General features: G+C 39.5%; 3 protein-coding genes across 8 annotated transcripts in view; 2 read left to right on the top strand and 1 right to left on the bottom strand.

The window, feature by feature from the left end:
- The window catches only part of PDE6H (phosphodiesterase 6H), a 202,278-nt gene extending 187,968 nt beyond the window's left edge, over nt 1-14,310 (bottom strand). For 2 of the 6 annotated variants that reach the window (XM_070049425.1, XM_070049426.1), the window contains exons 1-2: nt 13,421-13,477; nt 6,861-6,940 (exon numbers count right to left, since the gene is read on the bottom strand). The gene's annotated coding sequence lies outside the window, so the exon portion shown is untranslated. Of the gene's footprint in view, nt 1-6,860; nt 6,941-13,420; nt 13,554-14,046 lie in introns of those variants that run through there. The other 4 variants (XM_070049435.1, XM_070049438.1, XM_070049431.1 and 1 more) reach the window with 2 other exon arrangements.
- SMCO3 (single-pass membrane protein with coiled-coil domains 3) lies at nt 2,335-11,951 on the top strand. The gene is made up of 2 exons (XM_002712646.5): nt 2,335-2,430; nt 10,642-11,951. Exon 2 carries the CDS (start codon nt 10,656-10,658, stop codon nt 11,331-11,333), a length of 678 nt encoding a protein of 225 aa, XP_002712692.1. The 5' UTR covers nt 2,335-2,430; nt 10,642-10,655; the 3' UTR covers nt 11,334-11,951.
- The window catches only part of WBP11 (WW domain binding protein 11), a gene marked incomplete in the record, with an annotated part of 18,081 nt that continues 5,110 nt past the window's right edge, over nt 14,290-27,260 (top strand). Inside the window, 8 exon segments of the mRNA XM_070049421.1 lie at nt 14,290-14,498; nt 17,352-17,459; nt 17,945-17,976; nt 18,520-18,613; nt 21,351-21,547; nt 22,334-22,467; nt 22,651-22,850; nt 23,684-23,875. Of these exon segments, the coding sequence (XP_069905522.1) occupies nt 17,396-17,459; nt 17,945-17,976; nt 18,520-18,613; nt 21,351-21,547; nt 22,334-22,467; nt 22,651-22,850; nt 23,684-23,875 (913 nt within the window).

The raw sequence follows: 27,260 nt of genomic DNA, 5'->3' as shown, positions 1-27,260 counted from the left end.
GCAAGTTATTCTGGGAAAGAGTCAAGTGACATATGTTTTTGAGCAGAACTTTTCAGGAAAAGGAGTGAACTTTAAAACAAAGAGGAACGGGAAGCAAAGTAAAATAAACTGTCAAGAAACGACATGCAAATCTCTTTGTAGATACCACCCTTCACTCATTCACAACCACCCTCAACCCAGCAGCCAAACTTGTCCAATCAGCTTTCCTGATTCCCTACCTCTACTCTAAGAACTCTGCTAAGAAAAAGTGCCTCTTCCTTCAGTGTCAGACCCAACTACTGGTTTGATGTCAATACTGACTTTAGTCAAGTTCAAGCTGATGATCAAGGAGGCTCAGTATGAAGTCAACACTGCTTCTAGTTTTTCCTCTGATAATTCTGAAAAAGAAACTAGAACAGTGAGCCCTGTTCCTCTGCACTGTTACTGCTCACATCTCAATTATTATAACTCCAATTAGACTGCTATGTGGTGGGAAAGTAGTTAAGTCAAAAAGTTAAGAGGAATAGTAGAACTTCATGGCCTCAGGAAAAAGGAGGTTAAATAGCACTCCTCAAAAGTACTCTCTTCAGTAACAAAACATAACTTACTAAAATATGGCAAGTGATTGATATAACTTGTCCATCTCCCATAGGTATGGGGCTGGTAACCTCTGCTTTATCATCCTATCATTATTCTAGTTTATATAAAGTAAAACCTAAACCTCTAAACACTATAATAAAAAAAAAAAAAAACAAACTTCAATGGTTTGAGATTTCCCAGCGTGGTATTTAAAGTCTTCTACAAACCACTCTCAACTTTCCATTACTTATTTTCCTTGAGTGCTTCATACCTACTGCATACCACCTGCACAGTAGACTAACTTTGTTCCCTGAAAATGCTCTACAACTTTTTGTCTAGCTCCTTGGCTTTCAGTGTTCCCTCCACCTGCATTATCTCCTCCAGACTCAACTCCCTGTACACTTGTTGGAATTCTATTTATTTTATTTTCCATACCTAGTTCAGATACACTGACCACACATATTTTCCTTTTTCACTTAGGCCCCTATAATATATCAAAGGCAAAATGATCCACTGGGACAAAAACAGCTCTTTCTTAGCACCATAGGGCATCACCTTTTAATTTTACAAATCTCCTGTAAGGCATCCTGGATTTGTATTCTCTACTCCACTCTCCTCCCCTGTTCCCATCAGGAGATATCATTGTTAATGTAAGAACAAGGGGAGGTATTTGGCACAGTCATGAAGACGCCACTTGGGGACACCTGCATCTTGTATCAGAGTGCATTGTTTCCAGCCCTGGCCCTGCTCTCCATTCCAGCTTCCTGTCAATATGCACCCTGGAAGGCAGCAAGTGATGGCTCAAGTAGTTGGGTCCCTAACACTCATGAGGAAGATCCAGATTGAATTCAAGGCCTGGCCCAGCCCCAGCTGTGGCAGGCATTTGGAGAGTGAACCAGCATACGAAAGACCACTGTCTTTCTCTTAGTCTCTCTCTCTTCTTCAAATAAATAAAAAAAAAATTTTTAATTAATAGTACAGAAATATTTAATAGCTACCACTTAGTAAATTTTTGCCACATATCAGCCACTATGCAAAGTGCTTTATGTGCATTATCTCATTTAACCATTACGACAACTTGTAAGTTATAAATTAATACGTACATTACACCCATGGAAAAACTTAGAAAAGTAACATGATTTTCCTAAAGTTACATGATTAGAAAGTGGTACTTAGAGCACACAAAACTAGAACTGTCTCCTCTCAGAGGTGTGGTCTTTCCCACTGGGTATTCTTGGGCTGCCGCTCAGATGCAGTAATGAAATCTATAGATTAGGACAGAACCCAGCGGAAGAAACACAGAAGACTCTGATCTAAGATTCAAGGGAAAGGAGTCAACTTGGTCTTTAAGGATTTTATATTGCCAAGACCATTCATCAATATAAGAGAGACCATGTTGTGGCTATATCTGGATTTCCTGAGAACCTAACCAAAGCAATTAGACAGATATAAAAATGTAACAGAAGCTAACACAAACTGAATACAGAATAGTTTTCAAGATGGAATCCCCAAACCAGACAGCTGTGATCAAAGAGCCCCCTCTTTACTGCACTGAATTAGTTCAGGTGTACAGCACTTTTCATTAGCAAAAACGGCAGATTAGTTTAAAATAAGTTTCACTAGTTCACTAGTCTTTCAAATTATATTACTTAGTATATACTAAGTTTATACAAATACAGGAAATTGAAGAATTCTGAGGACCATGCCATCCAGAAATAGCCTATAACCAGACAGGCAGAGGGACCCAGCAGAAACTAGCAAAGCCTGTAAGTCATCACATTCCACCAGAAACATCCAGATGAAACCAGATAGAAAAGCACAACAGTATTCCTAAAACAAGTGCTGGGACCACAAACGCAGACGCACAGCAAGGTAAGCAATATGGATCTATTAGTATTGATATAACACTTTGATTCTCAATATTAAAGAGAGACAGAAATAACATATCAGTCTAAAAACTTGCCATAAAGAAAGTAGCAAAAGAGCTTTCTAATAAGAGGGTCCCATGGCATGTTTCTATCATTTCTCTAAAGAAGAAAGGAAAAAAAATCAACAACTTCTAGGATTAGGACAGAGGGGAAGAGAAGCAGTAAAGACATCAGTATTAGAAAGGATTAAGGATGCAGTGACACCTGTGTAATGTGGGTCGCTTATCTGGGTGGTGGCATTTCCTTGTATGCTGTTAACATTAATATCAACACTCTGTATTTACCTGTGGGAAGAACAAATGAAGAATCTAATACTAGTTCAGATACAATGCTCATACTCCTTCATAAGTTGTATTTAAATGCATCATTGTGTATTTGCTGTGTGTTTCCAAGTAGACCATTATTATCTTTTGAGGGCAATAAACCTTTTTATTTTTTTAAATCCTCAAGACATATAATAGAGGCTTCAAAAGTGAGCATTTGATAAATGCTGATCAATGATCTTGATATTTTGCTTTCTGGCTAGACTTATTATTGCTTTCTGATCAGAGAAAATCCTTAAAAGAATTTATATCATGATGAATTTGTCTTTTAATTACAGATCATGATTTTTATTTAAATTAAAGAAAGTTCAGAACTACTTAGTACCTGTCACTTTCTCCTGTATGACTTCTTACTTAGGTGTACCATATCACTTCCACACTCCCAAATAAGCAAACTTGTCTGACAGAAGGACCCAGTTTGGACAGTGAAGAAAAGTGAAAGCACGAAGAAATCTGAACGTCAGAGAACATGAGTGACTGAACATCAGAGCTTTAGACAGGATCATGCAATTCTTTTTCTTTTTAAAACTGTTATTATGGGAAAAATTCAAACATACACAGAAAGGGTAACAATGATCTTATAAACTCCCATGTACCCGTAACTCAGCTGTGAAAATTATCAAAACAAGAAAGTGGGTGTTTAGCCTAGTGGTTATGCTGCCTGCATCCCACATCAGAGCATCTGGATTGGAACCAATCAGGGTTGATTCCTGACCTCAGTTTCCCACCAAAGGACCCAAGGAGGCAGTGGTGATGACTCAAATAATTGGGTTCCTGCTGCCAACATGAAGACATCAAATCCATCCCCAGCTACCAGCTTTGTTCAGCTCAGCCTCAGCTATTTCAGTCATTTGGGAGTAAACCAGCAGATGGGAAACTCTCTCTTTTTTCCTCTGTGTGTGGTGTTCATTTGTGTCTAAGTGTGTGTTTACATACATGTGTTTATATTTTTCTGTGTCTCAAGCTTTTTAAATTGTCAATATAAATATAATCTTGGTTTCTCAAAAACCCTCTCCCACTATCTGATCCAGATGTTTAAAAGCAAATTTGTGACCATGTCATTTCACCATTAACATTTTCAGTATGTATTTCTGGAAAGGTAAGAACTCTTCTTTTTAAAATTTTACCTTATGCTTCATACATCAATAATATTTAAATAGAACCATCTTCAACTATGAAAGAGACCCCGTATCATGCTGTTGGTGGCTGGATAAAAGTCTTTATAATGTAGTTTGCAATATATGTCAAAGGTAATAAAAATTTTAATTCCCATTAGTTATATAATTTTTCTATTTAGCCTAAAGAATTAGTCCAGCTGTTGGAGGAAGAAAACAACTCTGTGTATCAAAGTGCTCAATAGAACATTATTTGTGATAATGAAATAACTAGGGATTTGGTAAATTATGGTAAAGATGTGTGGAACACTTTATATAACTAATAAAATGCTTTCAAAACTAGCAATATGGGGAAAATTTAAGTGAATTAATATAAAGTGAATTTTATTTAATTATTACATTATAAAAGACATGCATACAAATAAATTTTGGAAAAGAACAAAAGAATCTGAGATGGTAGGTTTATAGGTTTTTTCCTGCTTTGTTTTAAAAAGTTTACGTTAGTGATAATGATTCTGTATTTTATTTTGGTTTACCAAATCTTTCACTTTTCATTTGTTATAACTCCAGCATCTATTAAAGCATAAATTACATCATTCTGTGAAACTTCCTCCTATCACCTTAATATTAATTTCTCTCTTTAAAACCCTTTAGTACGTAGCAAACAATGCAGTAATGTTATCCACAAAGGTATCATGAAAAGTTTTATTTGTGTGACAATTGATATATTTCATTATTAGGGAAGTCTATCTCCTAAGAAACTAAAACTACATAGTATCACTCAATAATCTTAAACTTTTAGATACAATCAGCAATATACAAAAGGTCTCAAAATACATATTATAAAAAACTTATGGATTTCAAAATGTTTGCAGAAAAATAAATTTATCTTTTTTTTTGTACTTTTTCACCTACATTTTATATATTGTCTTTTTTTTTAACTTTTATTTAATGAATATAAATTTCCAAAGTACGGTTATGGATTACAATGGCTTCCCCCCCATAACGTCCCTCCCACCCGAAAAATAAATTTATCTTTTAATTATATTTTCCCATAAACTTTCTGAAGTACTCTCATATTCCTATCATTTCTCATGTGCTCTTTTACCTTGAGTGCTTACTTCTCAATTCATCAATCAAATTTACTTCTCAATCCATCTCAAGTTTACCTTTGGATTCAATTTAATTCCCTAAGGCATGCTGCTCAACTCCAGATTCCATATGAACACTTCCAGAGTTATTTTCTTCTAATTTGTAAGAGATAACAAGTCAAAAATTTCCAGACTTTGTTTAGCAACAGAACTCGGGTCAAAAAAAAAAAAATCTGCCAGCCCAGAGACCAAGTGTGCACAGAGTAACAGAAAGCACAGCTGCTTCAGCAAATGCTCTGGTGAAGTTGAGTCCCGGAGATCAAGAGCTCCACCTAGTGGTTAGTAATTCTCCATCAGGCTTTCCCAGGGCGCCTTAGAATCGATTTCAGAGACTGGTAAACAAAAAAATATATAAATGGCACAAACTGTATTGAAGTGGATGGTAATTCCTCAACCCGAATTTTCTCTAACAGGAAGCATCATCATGTGATAACTCAAATTATGTAAAAGTTCAAGTTTGCCATACAAAAGTGGTAGGTAATCAGCACTGAAAATGTAGTAAGACAAGGCAAAGTGTACAAGCCAGAACTCATCTCAGGCACAGCACCTACTGTTAGCATGACATCACTTGGAGTTTGCCTGAGTAACAAGCATGCTCTTTAAGAAGGGTGACTCCATTCAATTACAGGACTTTGAATTTGCTGAGTGGAATTAATCAACTTGAAATGCAGAACTAAACTGTTAAGCACCAAAGTAGAGATACTGCACATTGCCATGGTGGACATTTCCACAAATTATTTAATCTCTTCTTTACTATAAAGCACATATTTAAAAGTATTAATTTAAAGGAGCAGATGCTTTGCCTTCCCAGGATGTCTCCCAAATGTCTTCATAAGGCAATACAAACTAAGACAAAGACTACTCAAAATTTGAACTGACATCCTCCAAAACCAACAGTACCTGTCATTTCATAGTAAATCATACTTTCAACTGGATACTGTAATTATAAATCTGTCTTAACTCCCTAACTAGATTCAAAATTCCAAGATAGCAGGAACCATGCCTTTTCATGTCTGTATGCTTTACAGAGCCTAGAATACTACCTTACACACAGGAAAATACTACCGTATAAGACAAATTGTCCAAAGACAAAGTTATAACAAATTTAGCTTAGAGATCTTACTTGGCTTATTTGCGATTCTAGAACAGAGCAGCAGCTCATTCTATAAAACAAAATGCACACTTTAATGAGCTGAATAGAGAAAGTTGGTTTTCTAGACAAAAGGCCTAACGAAAGCAAAACAGAACAGAGAAAGTAAATTGGTCATTTCAAAGTCACTTTCCTTGTAAGGCATAGATAAGGAACCAGAACAATGAAAAAATAATCTGATTGGCTAACACCAGGGTACTTTTTTTTTCCTAATGAAATTAAAGCAGAGGAAAATTCACTATCACACTGTTGAAACCAGCCTGTTTGGGAAATTCAGCTATTATCTTTCTCCTGACTTTAATGGAGGTGAGAAAACAGCTCAGTACCTGAATACTGTTTAATAGTGTGCTTTTATGGTATTTTAATATGGTGGAGACAGAGGAGCCCCATCATTACTTTCTCGAAGAAAACACATAGCCTGTCCTGTTTCAGATACATTTGACGATTAAGATATAAAGTTAATTGAAAAGGAACTGCTCACTTGGAAGCATTCAAGAAGGAAGTTTCATATCTCCATTTGCTTATCCTGAGGTAGAATAACAGTCCTTTTTTGGAAGCTATGCCTTCTTATAATGGCATGTGAAAGCCACTAGATATGGCGTCCACATTTTCAGGATAAGAAAAACTACTCTCACCTAAAAATCCATAGAGGGATGTAGTCAGTTGTCTTCTGAACTGAAATACGGAAACTAGAGTTTCCATCTCATGGTAAGATCTGAAAACCAGGAATAAAGAAAAAGAAAAGTTTAATGGAAAATTCCTAGAAGAAAAAAAATCTGTACAAATCACATTTTAGTGAGTTTGAAGAACATTTATTAGATCCTCAATAAGCAATTTCTTTAAGTAGAATAGAATCAGAAAATGAAATTTGTGACTGTTGTCTCTGTGTATGTGTGTATACATGTGTGTGCTGGATCTAAATCAAGGATAATAACAGAAGTTCCAGTACATTTTTTCTAAATCTAACATAGTAATATTCTTAATCCATTAAAAATGTATGTTCCTCCACCCACTTCCTAAGTATATCTTTATGATGTGGCGAATAGATCATTTACATGTTTAGTTTAACAGAAAAACATCTTCATTCCCTCATCCCACATTTCTGAGGTTCTCATATCTAGACTTTCTCATATCCAGACTAAGAATGACTGTGCTAGGATGGGTTGCTTACTCACTGGCATTAACATAGGAGCCCATTTTCTCTAAAGAGTTTAACAGAAAATAAAAATGGCAGGTATATAGAATGCCTAATCAAGTTCTGTATATTAGGAAACATATCATTGTTACTGGGCACAAACATATTTTTCACCCAAGTGAACTCAGAAAGGCCTGTTTTTTTTTTCTCTAAATCAAACTATAAGCTGCAGATATAAAACATAAGAAGTTTATTCATTTTATGGCATACTCTTTTTATTATTATTATTATTATTTTGGCAGGCAGAGTGGACAGTGAGAGAGACAGAGAGAAAGGTCTTCCTTTACCGTTGGTTCACCCTCCAATGGCCGCCGCACCGCGCTGATCCGATGGCAGGAGCCAGGTACTTCTGGTCTCCCATGGGGTGCAGGGCCCAAGCACTTGGGCCATCCTCCACTGCACTCCCTGGCCACAGCAGAGAGCTGGCCTGGAAGAGGGGCAACCGGGACAGAATCCGGCGCCCCGACTGGGACTAGAACCCTGTGTGCCGGCGCCGCGAGGCGGAGGATTAGCCTAGTGAGCCGCGGCACTGGCCCTATGGTATACTCTTGATACTTAGTAAAACTTTTAGAAAATGGCATTTTGTTCTTTCTGATGCTAACTGCAGCTTAATAATGGCAAAGTATAATATAGATCATTCTAAATAATTTATAAGCTTTGCAAAGAGTCACAGATATGGTAACAACTGCACTGTCCCCTGCACATTGTCTACCTTCTCCCCAAATGAAATGTTTATCCAGTCTCAAACACATACCCAGCACAACCAATATTTTACCATGTGATTATTTATTGACATAAATACCCATCAATACATACAGTGTGATTTCATTTGTGTTCATACATAAGCACATACATACAGATACATCCAGAAACCTATCAGCCAACATTTTTTTTTTTTTAAGATTTGAGAGGCAGCATTACAGAGAGAGGAAGAGACAGAAAGAGGTCTTCCATCTGCTGGTTTACTCCCACAAAAGGCTGCAACAGCCAGAGCTGGGCCCATCTGAAGCCAGGATCCAGGAGCTTCTTCTAGGTCTCCCACGCGGGTGCAGGGGCCAAAGCACTTGGGCCATCAGCAGAGAGCTACATCGGAAGAGGAGCAGTTGGGACACAAACTCATGCCCATGTGAGATGTCAGCGCCACAAGCAGAGGCTTAACCTACTACACCACAGTGCCGGCCCTAGCCAACACATTTTTGATGGTTGCCTTTGAGCAGCAGTGTATATAAAACTTATGATTATTAGTTTATTGCTACTGTATTCTACAACAGCATGTGTATTTCTTGTGTAATAAAAATAACACCATTAAAAAGTAAAACACAATGGGCTAGCATTGTGGAATAGCCAGTTGAGCCACAGCCTGTAATGCCAGTATCCCATATGGGTGCCGGCTCAAGTGCCTGCTGCTCTGCTTCAGATCCAGCTCCCTGTTAAAAGTGCCCGGGAAAGCAGTGCAAGATGCTCCAAGTTTTTGGACCCCCATATCCACGTGGAAGAACCAGATGAGAGACCCAGATAGTATTCTGGGCTCCTGGCTTAGGCCTGGTACAGCCCAGCTGTTGTGGCTACTTGGGGATTGAACCAGGTTGAAGATCTCATTCTGTATCTCCCTCTCTCTCTGTAATTCTGCCTTTTAAATAAATAAATAAATAAATCTTTAAAAAACAAAAACAAAAAAACAAAAAAGTAAAACTCTGGACTAGCAAAAGTATTTAAAACACAAAATATGAACAAGGAAGAAATACATGATACTTGTTTTAACCTAATCAAACATTTGACTCAGAGCTGCCAGCCAAATCTCAGAGAAATACTCAGCTTTTCAATTCTCATTACTATGATTAAAATGTAGCATCTCCAACAGAAAAGCTTTAAATGGAATGTCTTACATGGAGGTGCTTTTCTCATCAATTTTATATCTTTATTTCTTGGTTTCACCTGCTTTTTGTTTTTGAGAAAAACATGGTAGCAAATTTTTGTTGTCCCTTTAAATTTTTTAGAAATATTAGAACAGCATCTATTCTAATAGCATCTATTCTAAAAAATCATGTACGCTACAATAAGCAGTTTATGTTGAGATTTTTACATTTTTTACAAGATTTACTATTTCTAACTTAAACAGGATTTTTACCTCTAGCAACTGGAAAACTGAATGTTATTTTTATGTTTACTTTTCTATTACTTTGTAACCTAACTGCCTTTACTTTTCTTTTTTTTAGACATTAGCAGTAATCAGTTCCACAGAAGTAGTTTGAAGTCAGTTAGATTCTTATGTGTGTTGTCTTTGGCTGTCTCTAGGTTTAGAAAACAGTTTCCCTGTAGAGATAGAAAGTGATCTGAATATCTAAAATTAAGATAATAAAGTATATAAACACAAAGTTTTAATATTAATAGCCCTATAAACTAAAGAGATCTTAATATTCTTCTGGCCTGACTCCATTTTGAGAAACCAATTTGGTAAGTGTAGTCAGTATGGTAATTAGGGGATGAGGAAATTAAGAAGCATTAGTAATCAAGAGCTAATCATTTCTAATTGGAGTCTGTTACAAGTAAGTTATCACCCATTACCTGGAAATAAACATGTTTACTAACCAGATGCCTGATTAACATGAGTATTTGCTATCTAGATTTAGCACCACTACAAAAATCTAATGTCTTAATTTATGCATAAATGGACTGTAGTCTGTTACCTACATTTTCCATACACTGACTCCAAGTTTCATGGAAATCAGTTAAAAAAAAAAACTTGAATTTTCTGAGGAATTCCTTGGAAAGAATTTTGCCACCCTCATATGCATAAAGTGAAAAATTTCCTAGTCAGATCTACAAAGATAGCAGATATTTTTCAAAACTTTTTAAGCACTTTAAAAAAAAATTATTTCCTTGAGAGGGAATTACAGAGAGAGAAAGACACACACACACACACACACACACACACACACAGAGTGAAAGGTCTTCCATCCACTGGTTCACTCCAATGGCTGGAGCTGGGCCAATCAGAATCCAGGAGCTTCTTCCGGTTCTACCACATAGGTGCAGGGGCCCATGCACTTGGGCCATCTTTCACTGCTTTCCCAGGCCATAAGCAGAGCTGAATCAGGAGAGGAGCAGCCATGACACGAACTAGCTATAATATGGGAGGCCAGCAGCCACAGCTGGAGGCTTAGCCACAGTGCCAACCACATTTTTCAACACTTTTAATGAAGATTTTTTTTTTTTTTCAGTTCATACCTGAAATATGGCTCAGAGTGACCTCCTCTACCCAGAGAACCCAAGGAGGCGGCAGGAAGTAAACCGCCTTCACCAGCAGCTCCTTGACTGCTTATCTGACAGCTTCTATGCCACCAATAAGCTGACAGAAGTTCTAAATATGCACCTGGGGTGCAGGCTGGATGCCATTGAGATGAAAAGAGACGGAACCATCAAAGAAAACTGTGATATCATTATCCAAGCCATGACAAAAATCCAAAAGGAACTGCAAAAGGTTGATGAAGCACTAAAAGATAAACTAGAGCCAACCCTTTACAGAAAACTTCAGGATATTAAGGAAAGGGAAAATGAGAAAATTGCACTGGTACAAAAGGTTATTTCTGTCATCCTGGGAGAAGCTACATCTGCAGCCAGTGCAGTGGCTGTTAAACTTGTGGGCTCAAATGTCACAACGGGCATCATAAATAAGTTGGTCACTGTGTTAACTCAAATTGGTGCCTCTCTTCTTGGCAGCATTGGAGTTGCTGTTCTTGGCCTTGGCATAGATATGATCTTCCGTGCTATCCTGGGAGCAGTGGAGAAAACACAGCTTGAAGCAGCTATCAAAAGTTACGAGAAGCATCTGGTGGAGTTCAAGTCAGCCTCAGAAAAATATCATCATGCCATTACTGAGGTCACCAACACAGTGAAACGCCAAATGAAATGAACTGTCATTTTATTTGCCCCTGGGATATTTCTCTACTACCTTTTCAATAATGCATGTCTGCTTCTTTGCTTTATTTTTCATTTACTTCCAATATGGATATAAATGGGGTAAATAATTTGGAAAGGAGATTTGGAGGTATAAAACTAGATGGTTCTTGAGTGTTTATCAACAATGGATCAACTGGAGCTGGGTCCTTTGAAGTACAAGATTATATTCCACAATATTTTCTCATTCTGTTCTACCAAATCAACATTGGATTGAATACTATCACAAAGCAGGTGTTACCTATTCCTTTTCTAATTTCTAATCAAAATTCTTAAAATTTACATCTGATGCAAAGACTTTCCACCACTAGTTTCAAGCATCATTTAGTTCTAAGGGGACATTTTAGTAACTTCTGCCTAAACACAAACCCTGAACCTTCCAGTGGTATTTTTTATACTACCATATTTTTGACCACCAAATTAAGTACAATTTTCTGTAACCTGGAAGATACTGAAAAATGTCTGTAACTTTGCTTTGATTATGAAAGGTGGCAATGGTTCTGTAAATTTGTACTAATTACACAATGTAATCTGGATATACTTTTTAAAAGATAAAGACTATAATTTCAATCAACTCTGACCAACTGTGATGATTCAATTAAAACTCAAGTGAATGTGTAAGCACTCTGGGGATATTTCGAATATAAGCAAGTAAACCTCAGTAATACATGCATGAAATGTATTTATGATGCTGAAATTACTAGTCTTCAAAAACTTGTCATTTAAAGGAAAGATACACCTTATTACACTATAAGTTTTTACAAGACAGAATATGATCTGATTTCAAACTACCAGAAAGGATGCATTTGGTGGCCAATTTCACTACCTCATTTCAGAAAAATCCAGAGGCTCTGAAAACCTAATGGTTCAGCTGAATCTCTATGGGTGCATATGCTTTTTTTTTTTTTTAAAGATTTATTTATTTACTTGAAAGTCACAGTTACACAGAGAGAAGGAGAGGCAGAGAGAGAGAGGTCTTCCATCTGATGGTTCACTTCCCAACTGGCCACAACGGCCAGAACTGTGCCGATCCGAAGCTAGGAGCCAGGAGCTTCTTCAGGGCTTCCCACGTGGGTGCAGGGACCCAAGGACTTGGGCCATCTTCTACTGCTTTCCCAGGCCATAGCAGAGAGCTGGATCAGAAGTGGAGCAGCCGGGATTAGAACCGGCGCCCATATGGGATGCCGATGCTTTAGGCCAGGGCATTAACCCACTTTGCCACAGCACCGGCCCGGAATATGCTTTTTTTCTAAATCTTTCACCAAGGAACACATTCCATTGCGACTTTCAGTGTCTACCCACAAACCTGCTGCAAAAGACTTGGACTTTTCTAACATACCTTTCATTTTGTCTTACTCTTCTATTATTGCTTTTATAAGCTAGTTACAAGATAGTTTGTTTCACCTTCAAAATTAAATCTTTTCTGTTTTACTACCTGGTTTATAAGCTATAACTTACAAGATCTTGTTATTACTCTGATACTCAAATTCATTCCAGAATCAAAGAATCAAGAATTTACTAAAACAGTGGCTTGCTTGGTGGCGTAGCCGATAAAGCTGCCACCTGTTGTACCAACTTCCCATATGGAGTCCAGGCTGCTCCACTTCCTGTCTAGCTCCCTGCTAATGACCTGGAAAGTAGTGGAAGATGGCCCAAGCAATGGGAGGACCGCTGCCATCATGTGGGAGACCTGGAAGAAGCTGCTGGCTCCTTGGGTGCCATCTGGGGAATGAACCAAAGGATGGAAGACCTCCCTGTGTTTCTCCTTCCCTCCGTAACTCTATTTCAAAAAAAAAAAAAATCATTTTTTAAGAAATTTACTGAAACAAAAAATGTAGGTACGAACCTCATTTTATATCATTAAGGACATTAAGCATTTTGTTAAAAATTATTATGCCTCCCCACAACATTTTAAAATATTTACAACAGACAGTAAGAACTGGCCTCGGTCTAGCTGATTTTCCAAAAGGGATACTCAGATTAAGACCAGAAATAACCAAGTGTGTCCTTTAACAGTCAAATTTTTAAAACACTTAAACTTACCTTTAAGGGGGAAAGTTGAGGGAGGAATTCCTGGGGACGGGGACACTGCGGGGAAGGAAAGGGTGAAGACTAGAGGCAAGTGAACCTGGCGTCAATGATGACATCACAGAGGACCCCTGGCTGATGAAAACGCCGGTCGGGAACGGAGTGCGTGTGTGCACATATATTATACACATACCTACACATAATTTTAAGTATTATATTACATAATACATATTTTATATGTAATGTATAAAAATTTTTCCTCAACCTAGCCACTCATGAATTCTAACTGCATATGTATTCCCACATTTCCTCCTCAGAAAATGAATCCTATGGATCGGCATTTGAGACTCTAATACGGGCGCTGTTGTAGTTGTTCAGGTCTAAAAACAGTCTGCGTGTGTAAGAGCCACTATTGAAATTCGAGGTGCACCCAGGCGTCCACGTGGGATGACCTGACGCTTGCAAAGCACGTTAAACTCGGAGACAAGTCGAGTTTCATTACTTGAGTGTTACTCGTTTTCAAACGGAGACATTCCCAGAGGATGACACCCGCTCACGTCACAAGGAACGTGAAAATTCAAAAACTAACACAAACCCAGGAAACCGACAGCGCAAAACACCTCCCCACGTTCCCAAAGTACCGGCACCCGTTGGCTCAATGAGAGCTGATCCCGGAAATGAGGTCATAAGGCCTCCGGCACGAGAAGCGAGACAGCCAGCTAATCAGAGACTCGCTTCCTTTTTCTTATTTTTACTGGTGGAGGTAAGTGTCCATCGACATGGGGAGTCTCGGTACTGCGTAAGGAGGCGGGCTCTTAGCTAAGAATCGACCAATCGCGTCACTACTGGAGCGGAAGCGACTCTGGTCCTGGCGTTCTAGGGTACTCTCTATGGTTCCAGGACACAGCAACGCTAAGAAATCGTCGGCCGGAAAGATAGGAAGTGACGTAGGGATGGCGGAGGGGCGCGAGGTTTCAAGATGGCGGGGGCTGGGTGGTTGACCGAGAGGCAGAGGTGAAGGCCCCTCCGAAGTAAAAGAGGCCAGCAGTCGTCCCTTCCCTGCTTCTCGCAGCCCTGGGAGCCCTGCAGAAGTGTGAGTGTGCGGGATTGCTTTACTCCTCTAATCCGTCTCCCGTCCCTCCCGGTAGCCTGCGCGGTTTCCCGGGGACACCAGGCCCTTTCGCCCCGCTCTTCCGCGGTTGGGGTCTCCCGGGTTGCGGACTAGGGAAATCCATGGGTGTAAGGTGGCCCGGCGTCCCCCGATTACGTGACTGACTTCCCCGGGTAGGTGGGCGCCGCTTCCCGTGCACGCTGACCGGTGGCCTCCGGTTTGACGTTTTCTTGTGCATAGAGCTCAGACCAACCGTCGCTATGGTTTCGGCAGTTGCTGCTCTGGTTGCTGTTTTTGGCGAACCTGGACCCTGCCGCCTTGATGCATCTTTGGTTACTTAGAGCCCCCGGGCTTTTCGGGCGTGATTTCCCGACCACCTCTGCTAAAAGAAAAAAAAAGTAGTTTGTGTAGACCGAGACTCCCTTATCTTGTGTAAAAATTTTCTGTAATTGATATTTGTCCTGTGATTCCGTTATGAGAGAGCAGGGTAAAAATAAGACCCTGAGGATAATTGGGAAAGGGGAACACAAAAGATGCAGGCGAGAGACTTTGTACTGATTTTGCTTGTTCTTGCCCTTCTTGCCTCCTACTCCGCCTCCAGTGGAGTATTTTACCCACTTTCCTGGGTAAAATAATTTTCAGAATTCTGAAACATCTAGCAGAAATCCGGGCAGTTGGAACACTTGGTGAAAAAGGCCCTGACCAATAAACTGGTCTGACAAAATCTTCATAAAAGGCAGATATAATTGTATTTATCTGTATATTACATCCTGGCTTTCTCCTTCCAATCTTTCCAAAGCATTTATTTTCCAAAGGAAGCAAAATTCAACTTATATAATGGAAAGGTTGTTTCACATGGTTAAACCTTTGAAATAAAAGTGATGTTAATAAAAGTCCGGGCTTACAAAATACATTCAAGCATAATTGTCTCTTTCAGTTACCTTAGAAAATACAAATCAGTAGTCAGATAGGCACTAGTAAGAAAACATAATATTGAAAATACTGGTATTTTGGGTGGACTAGTATAATACTAATTTTTAGTGTTAACACTTTTACTTATATTTTAAGTTCTTTAAATAGCTATGTCTAAATCAAAACTTAATGTGGATTAAGTATGCCTAAATTAATTAATGAGTTTTTGCTGTTTTTGTGGTGTTGGTAAAACATATGTGGCGAGGAAAACCATAGAGACACCCTAAATGGAAATATAATAAGGATGTACAAGAACTAGTGGCTTCTCATAGCAAAGGTGTGCCATAGCCATGAAATTAGCGTCTGTATTTTATTTTTCAAATTTCATTCTAGTTGATATTTTCAATTGACAGAGTCAGTGCTGGGATCCATTTTCTTAAAAGTTAAATAATATCGAACTGATCCTTAGATCCATTACATTTCTCATGAGTAACAGAGATCTAATTTTTCATGGTCAAGAAAGTTAAGGCCATCTTTCTTGTATGCACCAGATCCTGTGTTAAAATCATTGACATCCTATGTCAAAGTGCCTAGAATAAGTTCTGCCTCTACTTCCAATCCGGGTTCATCCTAATGCTCCTGGGAGGCAGCAGGTGATGGCCCAAGTGCTTGGGTCCCTGCCACCCATGTGGGACGACCAGATAACAGCTCCTGGCTCTTGACTTTGACCTTGCCCAGCCCCAGGTGTTGTGGGAATTTGGAGAGTGAACCAGCAGAAGGAAGATCTCTATGTCACTCTGCCTTTCATAAAGTAAATCGTTTTTGCCGGCGCCGTGGCTCACTAGGCTAATCCTCCGCCTAGCGGCACCGGCACACCGGGTTCTAATCCCAGTTGGGGCGCCGGATTCTGTCCCGGTTGCCCCTCTTCCAGGCCAGCTCTCTGCTGTGGCCAGGGAGTGCAGTGGAGGATGGCCCAGATGCTTGGGCCCTGCACCCCATGGGAGACCAGGAAAAGCACCTGGCTCCTGGCTCCTGCCATCGGATCAGCGCGGTGCGCCGGCCGCGGCGGCCATTGGAGGGTGAACCAACGGCAAAGGAAGACCTTTCTCTCTGTCTCTCTTTCACTGTCCACTCTGCCTGTTAAAAAACAAAAAAATAAAAAAAAAAAAGTAAATCGTTTTTTTAAGCCTCCTGTGACACCAGCATCACATATGGGCGCCAGTTGGAGTGCGGGCTGCTCCACTTCTGATCCAGTTCACTGCTTATGCCTCTGGGAAAGCAGCAAAAGATGGCCCAAGTACTTGGTCCCCTGCATCTACTTGTGAGAGCTGGAAGAAGCTCTGGGCTGCTAGCTTCAGTCTGTCTCAGCCATTTGGGAGTGATTCAATTGATGAAGATTCTCTCTCTTTCTTTATCTCCTCGTAACTCTGCCTTTCAAATAAATATAAACATTAAAAAAAAATCTAAGGAAGACTCTGCTTTCACAAAAGTAATCAAAGAAGTGTTTCTTATCAAAATCAAGTCTAAAAAGGAAAAAATGGGGACCGGTGCTGTGACACAGTAGGTTAATCCTCCACTGCCTGCGGCACTGGCATCCCATGTGGGCACCAGGTTCTAGTCCTGGTTGCTCCTCTTCAAGTCCAGCTCTCTGCTGTGGCCTGGGAGGGCAGTGGAAGATGGTCCAAGTGCTTGGGCCCTGCACCCGCATGGGAGACCAGGAGAAGCACCTAGCTCCTGGCTTCGGATCGGCGCAGCACTGGCTGTGGTGGCCATTTGGGGAGTGAACCAACGGAAGGAAGACATTTCTCTCAGGTTCTCTCTCTCACTGTCTGTAACTCTGTCAAATAAATAAATATCTTTAAAAAAGAAAAAGAAAAAATGTTATAAATAGAAGAAAAATGAGCTACTTCTTTGTCTTTGCAGGTATTTTTTTTTTTATGAAAAAGTGAAACACACAGATTGTCAACATGGGACGAAGATCTACATCATCCACCAAGAGTGGAAAATTTATGAACCCCACAGACCAAGCCCGTAAGTGTCCATCAGTATGGGATGATGAGGTAGAGAAGAATTAAAAATTGCAGATACTAGATAAACTGTTTCATTGTGGCTTAATTACAAGAACAGCAGTGATAGGAAGAATAAAGTATTTAAGGTTTTACAGTATGTGGGCACACAAAATTTTAAACATACAAATAGAATTCATATTTTATTTTCAGGTTTGATTGGCTTACAAGTACAGCTGGCTTGAGCCTTTTTAGGTTAGGAATTTCAAACAATTTAACCTAAATTTTCAAGCCCTTAGTATTTTCTATATCTTTTTCCTTAAGATTTTTTTATTTAAGAAACTTGATGTGATTGAGAGGATTCTGTTGGTATATTGGAGGTGGAGAACAAGGGTGCTGCTAAATGATATATAGTGAACAGCATAGCCTCCCACAATGAAGAATATTAAGTTGGAGAAAGCTAACATTGATAATTTGAAAGTCATCTTCTCTCTGTCTCTCTCTTTTAAGGAAAGGAAGCCCGGAAGAGAGAACTAAAGAAGGTATGATTTCAGAAGCATTCTATATATCTGTCTGTGTTAGGCACATATTGTTATTCGAGATTAATGGATTTCAAAATAACATTTCCAATTATTTGACAGAAGAGATATTTTGCTTCTTATAAAAACTATGAAATTTGCTAAGCCAGAACTTCCTCTGCTTAGAAATGAAACTGAAATAACTTTGGAGATACATTTACAATGGGTTATAATGGCATGTTTATTTGACCAGTGAGTTAAGAAATACTTTTGAAGATAATTTATGTATTAAAACATAACTGCTTTGTTAAAAAAGCTAGTGAATCAGTGAATGGGAGTAAACAAGGTTAAAAGAAATGCTGTCTAAGAAGACACATCTAATAACATTTTTTTACTAAACTCTAAATATTTGGAGAGCAAAAAATTACATAGTTCTCTTTCTGGTGATTGAAGCAAGTGATCAGCAACAAGGAGAAATTCAGTGTAAATAGATTCTTAAAGCAGATTGAAATAAAACTCATGAGTGTCCGGATTCTTGACATTCTGCTTGTCTTTCATTTTTCCCAGAACAAAAAACAACGCATGATGGTACGAGCTGCAGTTTTGAAGATGAAGGATCCCAAACAAATTATCCGAGATATGGAAAAATTGGATGAAATGGGTATGAATTTATAAAAACGGTAGATTGTATAACAACTATAATAGTCTTACACACACACAGGCAGGCAGGTAATGAATGAAGATCCATAGACCTGACAGAAACAGAAATCTAAACTTAAGGGGGGAACCAATTATTTAACCAGAACTAACTGCTTTTCCTTTTTATCCCAAATCCCTACTTCTACTCATTAAATGCTTTAGCCTGCTTTATTGTGGTTATTGTTGTAGCAGTTACCTGATTAGGGCAGGAATAACCCCTGGAATTCTCCACATTGCATAGTACTTGGCTTATAGGAGGATTTCAATAATGACTCATTGAATGAGTAAATAATTAACCACTTGAGCCCTAAAAAAGAAAAGGATTCTGTTTCATATTAGGCATTGTGACGTAAGGTGAGGAGGAGTGCCTTAATGGAGTCTGGCTAGAAATTCTGCTTGTTTGGCCTGTTCCCTAGCTGAGTGGGTTTGGGTAGATTCTCAAGCCAGTTGTTATGAGGCCCAGTTGGTCAGCTCATTTTTGGGGGAGAAGATAAATCTGGTTTATGCAATCACTGTGGGGTTGGTTCATTGCTTTATTATTTGTGGTAAGAGAGAGACAGAGGTCTCTCATCTACCCATTCACTCCCAAAAAGCCACGGTGAAGCCAAGAGCCAGGAACTCAATCCAGGTCTCCCACCTGGGTAGCAGAGATTGACTCAATCACTTTAGACATAATCTGTTGCCCCCTGGGGCATTAGCAGGAAACTGGAATCAAGAGTAGAGTAGGGACTGGAACCCAGACACCCTGACATGGGATGAGATACAGGCCAGGCCGCTTGACTATTAGGCCAAATGCCTACACTCACTTTGGGGTTTTTTTGTTTGTCTTATTTTTTTAATGTTTGCAAGTATCATATAAATTTAAATATTGAGCCATCATAAATATAAAACTATGCCCCATTTCTTGAATGAGAAAATCTAAAAAGATACTTAGCCATTTAGTTAGGATGTAAAACCATCAAATGCTTTTCAACTTACAGCAGGGTTACCCTTCAGTGAACGCAGCCTAAATTGAAATATCTTGGGTCAAATGTATTTAACATATCCAGCCTCCCAGACTTCCCAGCTCAACCTAGCATATTTTAAATATGTACAAAACACTTACATCAACCTATAATTGGGCACCCTATTTTATAGTAAGGTACTGGATATCTCTTATAATTTATTGAATATTGTACTGAACGTGAAAAACATGGTGTACTTGAAGTGCAGCTTTTACAGAGCACATACTGCTTTTGCACCATTGTAAAGTCAAAAAATCCTAAGTTGAACCATCAGTGAGGAGTTGGGGATTCATCTATATTTAACATCAAAGTATTATGTGAAGTATCACATTACTTATAGCAGTTTTATTCAGTCTCACATATATTCAATACTTTTTCATAGCTGAAATTATGTAAGATACTGTCTTCCCTTGCATCTTTTTTTCTTTATTATTTATTCATTTTTTTTGACAGGCAGAGTTAGAGAGAGACAGAGAGAAAGGTCTTCCTTTCCCTTGGTTCACCCCCCAAATGGCCAGTACGGCTGGCGCCCTGCGCTGATCCAAGCTAGGCGCCAGGTGCTTTCTGCTGGTCTCCCATGCGGGTGAAGGGCCCAAGCATTTGTGCCATCCTCCACTATCTTCCCGGGCCACAGCAGAGAGCTAGACTGGAAGAGGAGCAACTGGGACAGAATCCGCTGCCCCAACCAGGACTAGAACCTGGGCTACTGGCGCCACAGGTGGAGGGTTAGCCTAGTGAGCCGCGGCACTGGCCACCTTGCATCTTAAGTTTGAGAATCATCATCTACCACTGAAACTTTTATCCCAGCCCATGAAAACCTTTCCCTTTATAAAACTTTTTTTAAAATATTTTATTTATTTGAGAGGTAGAGTTACAGACAGAGGGAGAAAGAAAAAGAGAAGGCTCTTCCATCTGCTGGTTTACTCCACAGATGACTTCAGTGGCAAGAGGTGGACCCATCTGAGACCTGGATAAAGAAATTATGGTATATATACACAATAGAGTACTACTAAGCTGTAAAAAAAAAGAAGAAGAAATTCTGTCTTTTGCAACAAAATGGATGCAATTGGAAACCATTATACTTAGTGAAATAAGCCAGTCCCAAAAAGACACATACTGTATGTTTTCCCTGATCCGAGGTAATAGAGTACCTAAAATGTAATGTATTGGAGTAAAATGGCAGTTGCAGCCATTTGGGCAGTGAACCAGCAGATGGAAGAGCTTTGTCTCTGTCTCGCCCTCTCACTATCTGTAACTCTACTTCTCAAATAAATAAATAAAATCTTAAAAAAAAAAGATCATTAAGTAAACTGAAAGTAGATCTATGTAAAAATGAAGAGTGGGAATGAGAGAGTTGGAGTATGGACAGGAGGGAGGATGGGGTGGGAAGTCTCACTGTGTTCCTAAATCTGTATATATGAAATACATGAAACTTGCATAACTTAAATAAAATTTTTAAAAACAATTTTATTATTTGAGAGGTAGAGTTACAGACAAAGAAAGGGAAAAACAGAGAGAAAGGTCTTTCATCTGTTGGTTTACTGCCCAAATGGCCGCAACCTCATATTGACATGTAGATCCCTGTGTAAAAAGTTTAGTATGACTAAGGAAGTTTTTGTCTTATTTTTATAACCTATTGATACCTAAATGATATGGCCTTTTGTATTTAATTTTATAATCTGCTTTTTCTCTCAGAGTTTAACCCAGTGCAACAGCCACAGTTAAATGAGAAAGTACTGAAAGACAAGCGTAAAAAGCTGCGTGAAACCTTTGAACGTATTCTCCGACTTTATGAAAAAGAGAATCCAGATATTTATAAAGAATTGAGAAAGCTAGAAGTAGAATATGAACAGAAGAGGGCTCAACTCAGCCAGTATTTTGATGCTGTCAAGGTAATCAAATTCTTTTGAGAAAATGTTATATTTAGATTTACTCTTTTAAGTTACTGAGAGAATTGATCATGTTAAACCTCTTCATCCTGGCAGTTTCTTAAAAAAATGTACACTGACCCTAGCAGCCATTCTAAAGCAGGTGAAACTAATGTAAATGGAGGGGCAGGATTGTAACAATAATTGACTTGGGATGGCATTAGGATTGACTGGGAAAGAGAGTATGAGGAACATGTATTTGTCAAAACTCATTGAGTTTATACGTTTCATTGTAAATTTTACTTCAAAATTAAACAGAAAAATAAATGGTGTACTTTTTGTAAATTAGTATGGGTTCCCTTTTTACAACAATCTGAAACCTTAAGGAAACCTACCAAGTGTCAAACAGCTAATACAGCGGAGAACAGAACACAGACAGACTTATAATTAGAGCCAATTGGTTATATTTTGTTGATATGTATTATACTGTCATCTAAATTTTTAAAGAAGGTAGCTTTGGTGCCACTTGTAACCATTGGGATTTCTCTGAACAGCAACTGTTTTAAATCATATCCAAAATGAGGCAGCTTATAGTGGAAGGGAAAAACAGCTAGCTAGGGTTCGGTTCTTTTCAAGGAAGATAAAGGTTTCTTTGACGGTTTGGAATTACTGACTTTTCTGGTTTTTGTTTTCATATTTACATTAGTTGGAAAACAAATACAGGTTATGAAACAGCTGACATGGAAATGATTGTGTTGAGTTTTATAGTTTGATTTTTATCCTGCTGTTGAAAGGTTCTTTCCGTTTCAGAATGCTCAGCATGTCGAAGTGGAGAGTATTCCTTTGCCAGATATGCCGCACGCTCCTTCCAACATCTTGATCCAGGATATTCCACTTCCTGGTGCCCAGCCACCCTCCATCCTTAAGAAAACTTCAGCCTATGGGTAAGGAAGTGGTGTCACAGAGAGCATTTATTAAAAACACTTCTTGACAAGTGCCACAGTTAAACAGTGAGAAATAAAATACAATGTGGTTATAAACAGTATGGTTCTTGATTAAATGTAAAATCCTTGAAAATTTTGTAGACAAGGATTTAAATATCTCATTGCTTTAATTTTTCTTTACAGACCTCCAACTCGGGCGGTTTCTATACTTCCTCTTCTTGGACATGGTGTTCCACGTTTGCCCCCTGGTAGAAAACCTCCTGGCCCTCCCCCTGGCCCACCTCCTCCTCAGGTCTTACAGATGTATGGCCGTAAAGTGGGCTTTGCCCTGGACCTTCCCCCTCGTAGGCGAGACGAAGACATGCTATACAGTCCTGAACTGGGTAAGGAGTGTCTGTTCCCTTTGTTCTTATGTCCTTCCTCATTGTCATTTTTATGTTAGTCCTATTTTTGTTTTTGGGTTTTGTTGTTGTTGTTACTGTTTTTAATTTTCTACGTGCTGGGTCTCTACCAAGATGGTCACAACAGCAGGGGTGGGCCAGGCCAAATCCAGGAGCCAGGAGCCTCCTCCAAGTCTCCCATGCAGGTGGCAGGAGGCCAAACACTTGGGCCATCCTCCACTGCTTTTCCAGGTGCACCAGCAGGGAGCTGGATCGGAAGCAGAGCAGTTAAGATAGGAACCAGCACCCATATAGGTTCATATTGGCCCTGTTGAACAGTGTTACTCACCACCCTCAGAACTTAGGAAATAAACAAATACTATATATAGACCAGTCCATAAATCATGGGCTCTGCCCAAGTAGAAGCATGATATGTAAGGAAACAAGTTTTTTTATGCTTGCATTAAGCTTTTCTCAGATCACTTACTGCCAGTGCCTTCTGATTTGAACACCTGTTTCCCTTTCAGCTTTATTGCCATCAGACCAGAGCATCATTGTATAGTCACTGTGCCTGTATGTGTGTATATAGTTTTTAAAAGAGTATGTTTTCAAATTCGAACACTTTTTTTAAAAAAGAAAAACGTTACATTGCCAAAAAGAAGTGTTTGAAAATACAGTCAACAGGAAATATTGTCAGACTGAATAGCTGAGATCATGTGCAGAATTCTTTTGAAACATTCTGAGTTTAAAGTGAGCATACTTTTCTGTATGTCTGGGTACCACATAGTGGAGGATCCAATCTTACTACCTGTTCTGTGCCCTCCCTCCCCTTTCAGCTCAGCGGGGTCATGATGATGATGTCTCCAGCACAAGTGAAGATGATGGTTATCCTGAAGACATGGATCAAGATAAGCACGATGACAGCACTGATGACAGTGACACTGACAGATCAGATGGAGAGAGTGAGGGGGATGAATTTGTACATCGTGATGATAATGAACGAGACAACAATGAAGAAAAAAAATCAGGTCTGGGCAAATGAAAGTTCCATGGTGTGTGTGTGTGTGTGTGTGTGTGTGTTTTAAAGACTATTTGTTGATTTGAAAGGCAAAGTTACAAAAGGAGAGAAACGGAAACAGGGATAGAGAGAGCTCTTCCATCCACTGGTTCAATCCCCAAAACAACAGTCGGAACTGGGCCAGGCTGAAGCCAGGAGCTTCTTTCTGGTCTCCCACGTGGATAGCAGGGGCCCACACACTTGGTCATCTTCCACTGCTTTCCCAGGGACATTAGCAGGGAGCTAAATCAGAAGTGGAGCAGCCAGGACTTGAACTGGTACTCATTTGGGACAGGCAGCTGCTTAACCCATTGTGCCACAACTCCAGCCCTAGTTCCATGATATTAATAACTAGCACACAAGGAAAAGGACCTAATCTATTAATAGTAGTGGACTCTTTGAAAAGGGGCAACATAGTTGCGTGCTTATATCTCAAAATGTTGAAAGCTGATATGTAGTCTAGAATTTTTAAGGCAGAAGGTTTTTTCCTTTTTTTAATATTTATTTATTTATTTGAAAGTGTGAGTTACGGAGAGGCAGGGGCAGAGAGAGAGAGAGCTTCCATCCTCTGGTTCACTCCCCAAATGGCACAATAGCTGGGGTTGGGCCAGGTCAAAACCAGGAGCCTGAAATTCCATCCAGATCTCTAACGGTGGCAGAGGCCAAAGTACTTGGGCCATCTTCCATTGCTTTCTCAAGCACATTAGCAGGGAGCTCGATCAGAAGTGGAGCGCTCAGGACTGGAACCAGCATTCATATGGGATGCTGACATCTTGGGTGGCTGCTTAACCCACTGCACCACAATGCCACCCCAAGAATAGTGTGTGTGATAAAGAAGTATATACAATAAAACCCACTTTTGTGCAAACAGCAGGTATTCAACAATACAATGATAGGCCATCCAGCTGTGTTATTGAAAGGAAAATAACTATATAACCATACTTAGAAAACTATATTCATACTGTTTTTATTTTTTTTAGCAAGTCTTTAAATGTTTATATTTGAAGCCCTTTGCCTTACTGTTCATGGTCTTTTACATGAACCAGGACTATAGTTATAACTCAAGTACACTGAATAGAATCATGAAACCTGTTTTATACATAATGTACATTATGTGTATACCTATTACGTATTTAGACCAAGTTAATGTATTTCAAAGAAAGTCATTTTGACATTTGAAAATTTTAAGCATATTAATAGGCACTAAGCGAAGCAAAATGTACACCAATTCTGTCCAATCTCCGAGGTTTTAGAACTTCTTTTAGCATTGTTTCTGTATCCTACAGCCTAGTATGAAGGCACTTTAAAAAAATTCTTGTGAAATGGGATTAAAAGAAAACTTTATTTTGGTTTGAAAAGTTTTGAAACTCATGGAAATTTTTTCATAATCATTTTCCATGAACTTTTTGAAAACACTGTCCTTAATACTAACATGACTATAGGGATGGCAAGTTTTTCTCTTGCTAACCCCACCTTCCTCCCACAAAAAAATCATTTGTTTGAAAGGCAGAGTTAGAGGGAGATACAGAAAGAAAATGCTGGTTTACTCCCCAAATGTCTGCAGTGGCCAGAGCTGAGCAAGGCCAAAGCCAGGAGCCTGGAACTCCATCCGTCTCCCACCTGGGTGACAGGGTTCCAGGTACTTTGGCCTTCGTGAGGTTTCACTGGCACATTCAGCAGGGAGCTTGACTGGAAGTGGAGGGGCCAGGATTCTAACCATACTCCTATGTGGGATGCCAGAGTCGCAGGCATGGCTTAATGCTGGCCCTCTCCCACTATTTCTTTTAAGATTATATTTATTTATGTGAGAGGTAGAGTTGAGACTGCAAAAGGGAGAGACAGAAAGGTCTTCCATCCACTGGTTCACTCCCCAAATGGCCATAACAGCAGGAGCTGAGCCAATTTGGAGCCAGGAACTTCTTGCAGTTCTCTCAAGCAGGTGCAGGCGCCCAAGTACTTGGGCCGACTTCTGCTGCTTTCCCAGACTGTAGCAGAGAGAGCAGGGAGCTGGATCAGAAGTGAAGCAGCTGGCATAGGAACCAGCGCCTATATGGGATGCTGGCAGCATCAGCGGAGGCTTAGGCTACTATGCCAGTGCTGGCCCTTTCTGCTAAGAATCATTCCAAATGATAAAGCTAATTAAAAATGATAAGAGCGCTGGTAAGAAAATTGACAACTTTTTTTTCCCAAAGATTGACTTATTTGAAAGCCAGAATGCAGAGTGATGGAGGGAGACAAAGAAAAGACACAGGGGGAGAGAGAGAGAGAGAGAGCGAGCTTCCATCCACTAGTTCTCTCCCCAGATGGCTACAACAGCCAGAGCTGAGCCAGGCCTAAGGCAGCTAGGAACTCCATCCAGGTCTCCCACATGGGTGGCATGGAATCAGGCACGTGGGACCATCATCTGCCTTCCCCGGCATATTAGCAGGAAGGTACATTTGAAGCAGAGGAGCTGAGACTTGAACTGGCACTCTGACATGGGGTGCTAGCGTCACAAGTGGCAGCTTAACCTGCTGCACTGCAATGTCAGCCCAAATTTTTCTAGAAATATGTCCAGCAGAACACTTGTGCCGAAAATGGCTTTCCCAGCTATGATTTGATATTCATTATTTTGCCTAAAATTTATTAAGTTTTTACTAAATTAAAAAGACAGTTTTCTGGCCAATGAGGATACAACATAAACTAAAGCCCTGCTATTTGGAACTATTCCCCACTCCTGTAACTGTTTGCCAGCTTAGAATGCTCCTCGTGTTGCAGCATGAAGTGTTTTCAAGTGACTATTCAATAGACTATGTCAGGTTAACAAGTTCCTTTCTGTTACAACCTGGCTAATAATTTTTTTATCATAAATATTTTTAAACATATGTTGGGATATTACTGTTTTCTTTTTTCTGAGTGTTTATTGTATTGAATTGCATTGCTGGGTTTTCTAACATTAAATTGTCTTGCATCATTTCTGGACCAACCCTAAATGCCCATAATGTATTTTTTTTATTTGGAAGTCAGAATTACACAGAGAAGGAAAAGCAGAGAGGGAGGTCTTCCATCCTCTGGTTCACTCCCCAGTTGGCCAAAATGACTGGAGCTGTACCATTCCGAAGCCAGGAGCCAGGAGCTTCCTCCAGGTCTCCCATCCGGGTGCAGAGGCCCAAGGGCTTGGGCCATCTTCTACTGCTTTCCTAGGCCAATTTACTTGTACTTTATCTTGGCCAGTTGGTTACTCACATAAAGATGATGATATTCTTTAAATTTTTAAAATCTATAAATCTTAAAATCACTATGGCATCTATGTGCCACCAATTTGCATTTCATTTACTATCCTTTTAGTGTATCTACTCTCTTTCCCTGCACTTATC

This window comes from Oryctolagus cuniculus, chromosome 9, assembly GCF_964237555.1.
Source record: "Oryctolagus cuniculus chromosome 9, mOryCun1.1, whole genome shotgun sequence".
In the NCBI taxonomy this organism is placed as follows: Eukaryota; Metazoa; Chordata; class Mammalia; order Lagomorpha; family Leporidae; genus Oryctolagus; species Oryctolagus cuniculus.
This window is presented reverse-complemented; position numbering and strand designations above follow the sequence as displayed.

Excerpts from the sequence above, each read along its gene's own strand:
- SMCO3 (XM_002712646.5), top strand. The coding sequence starts at position 10,656 with ATGGCTCAGAGTGACCTCCTCTACCCAGAGAACCCAAGGAGGCGGCAG.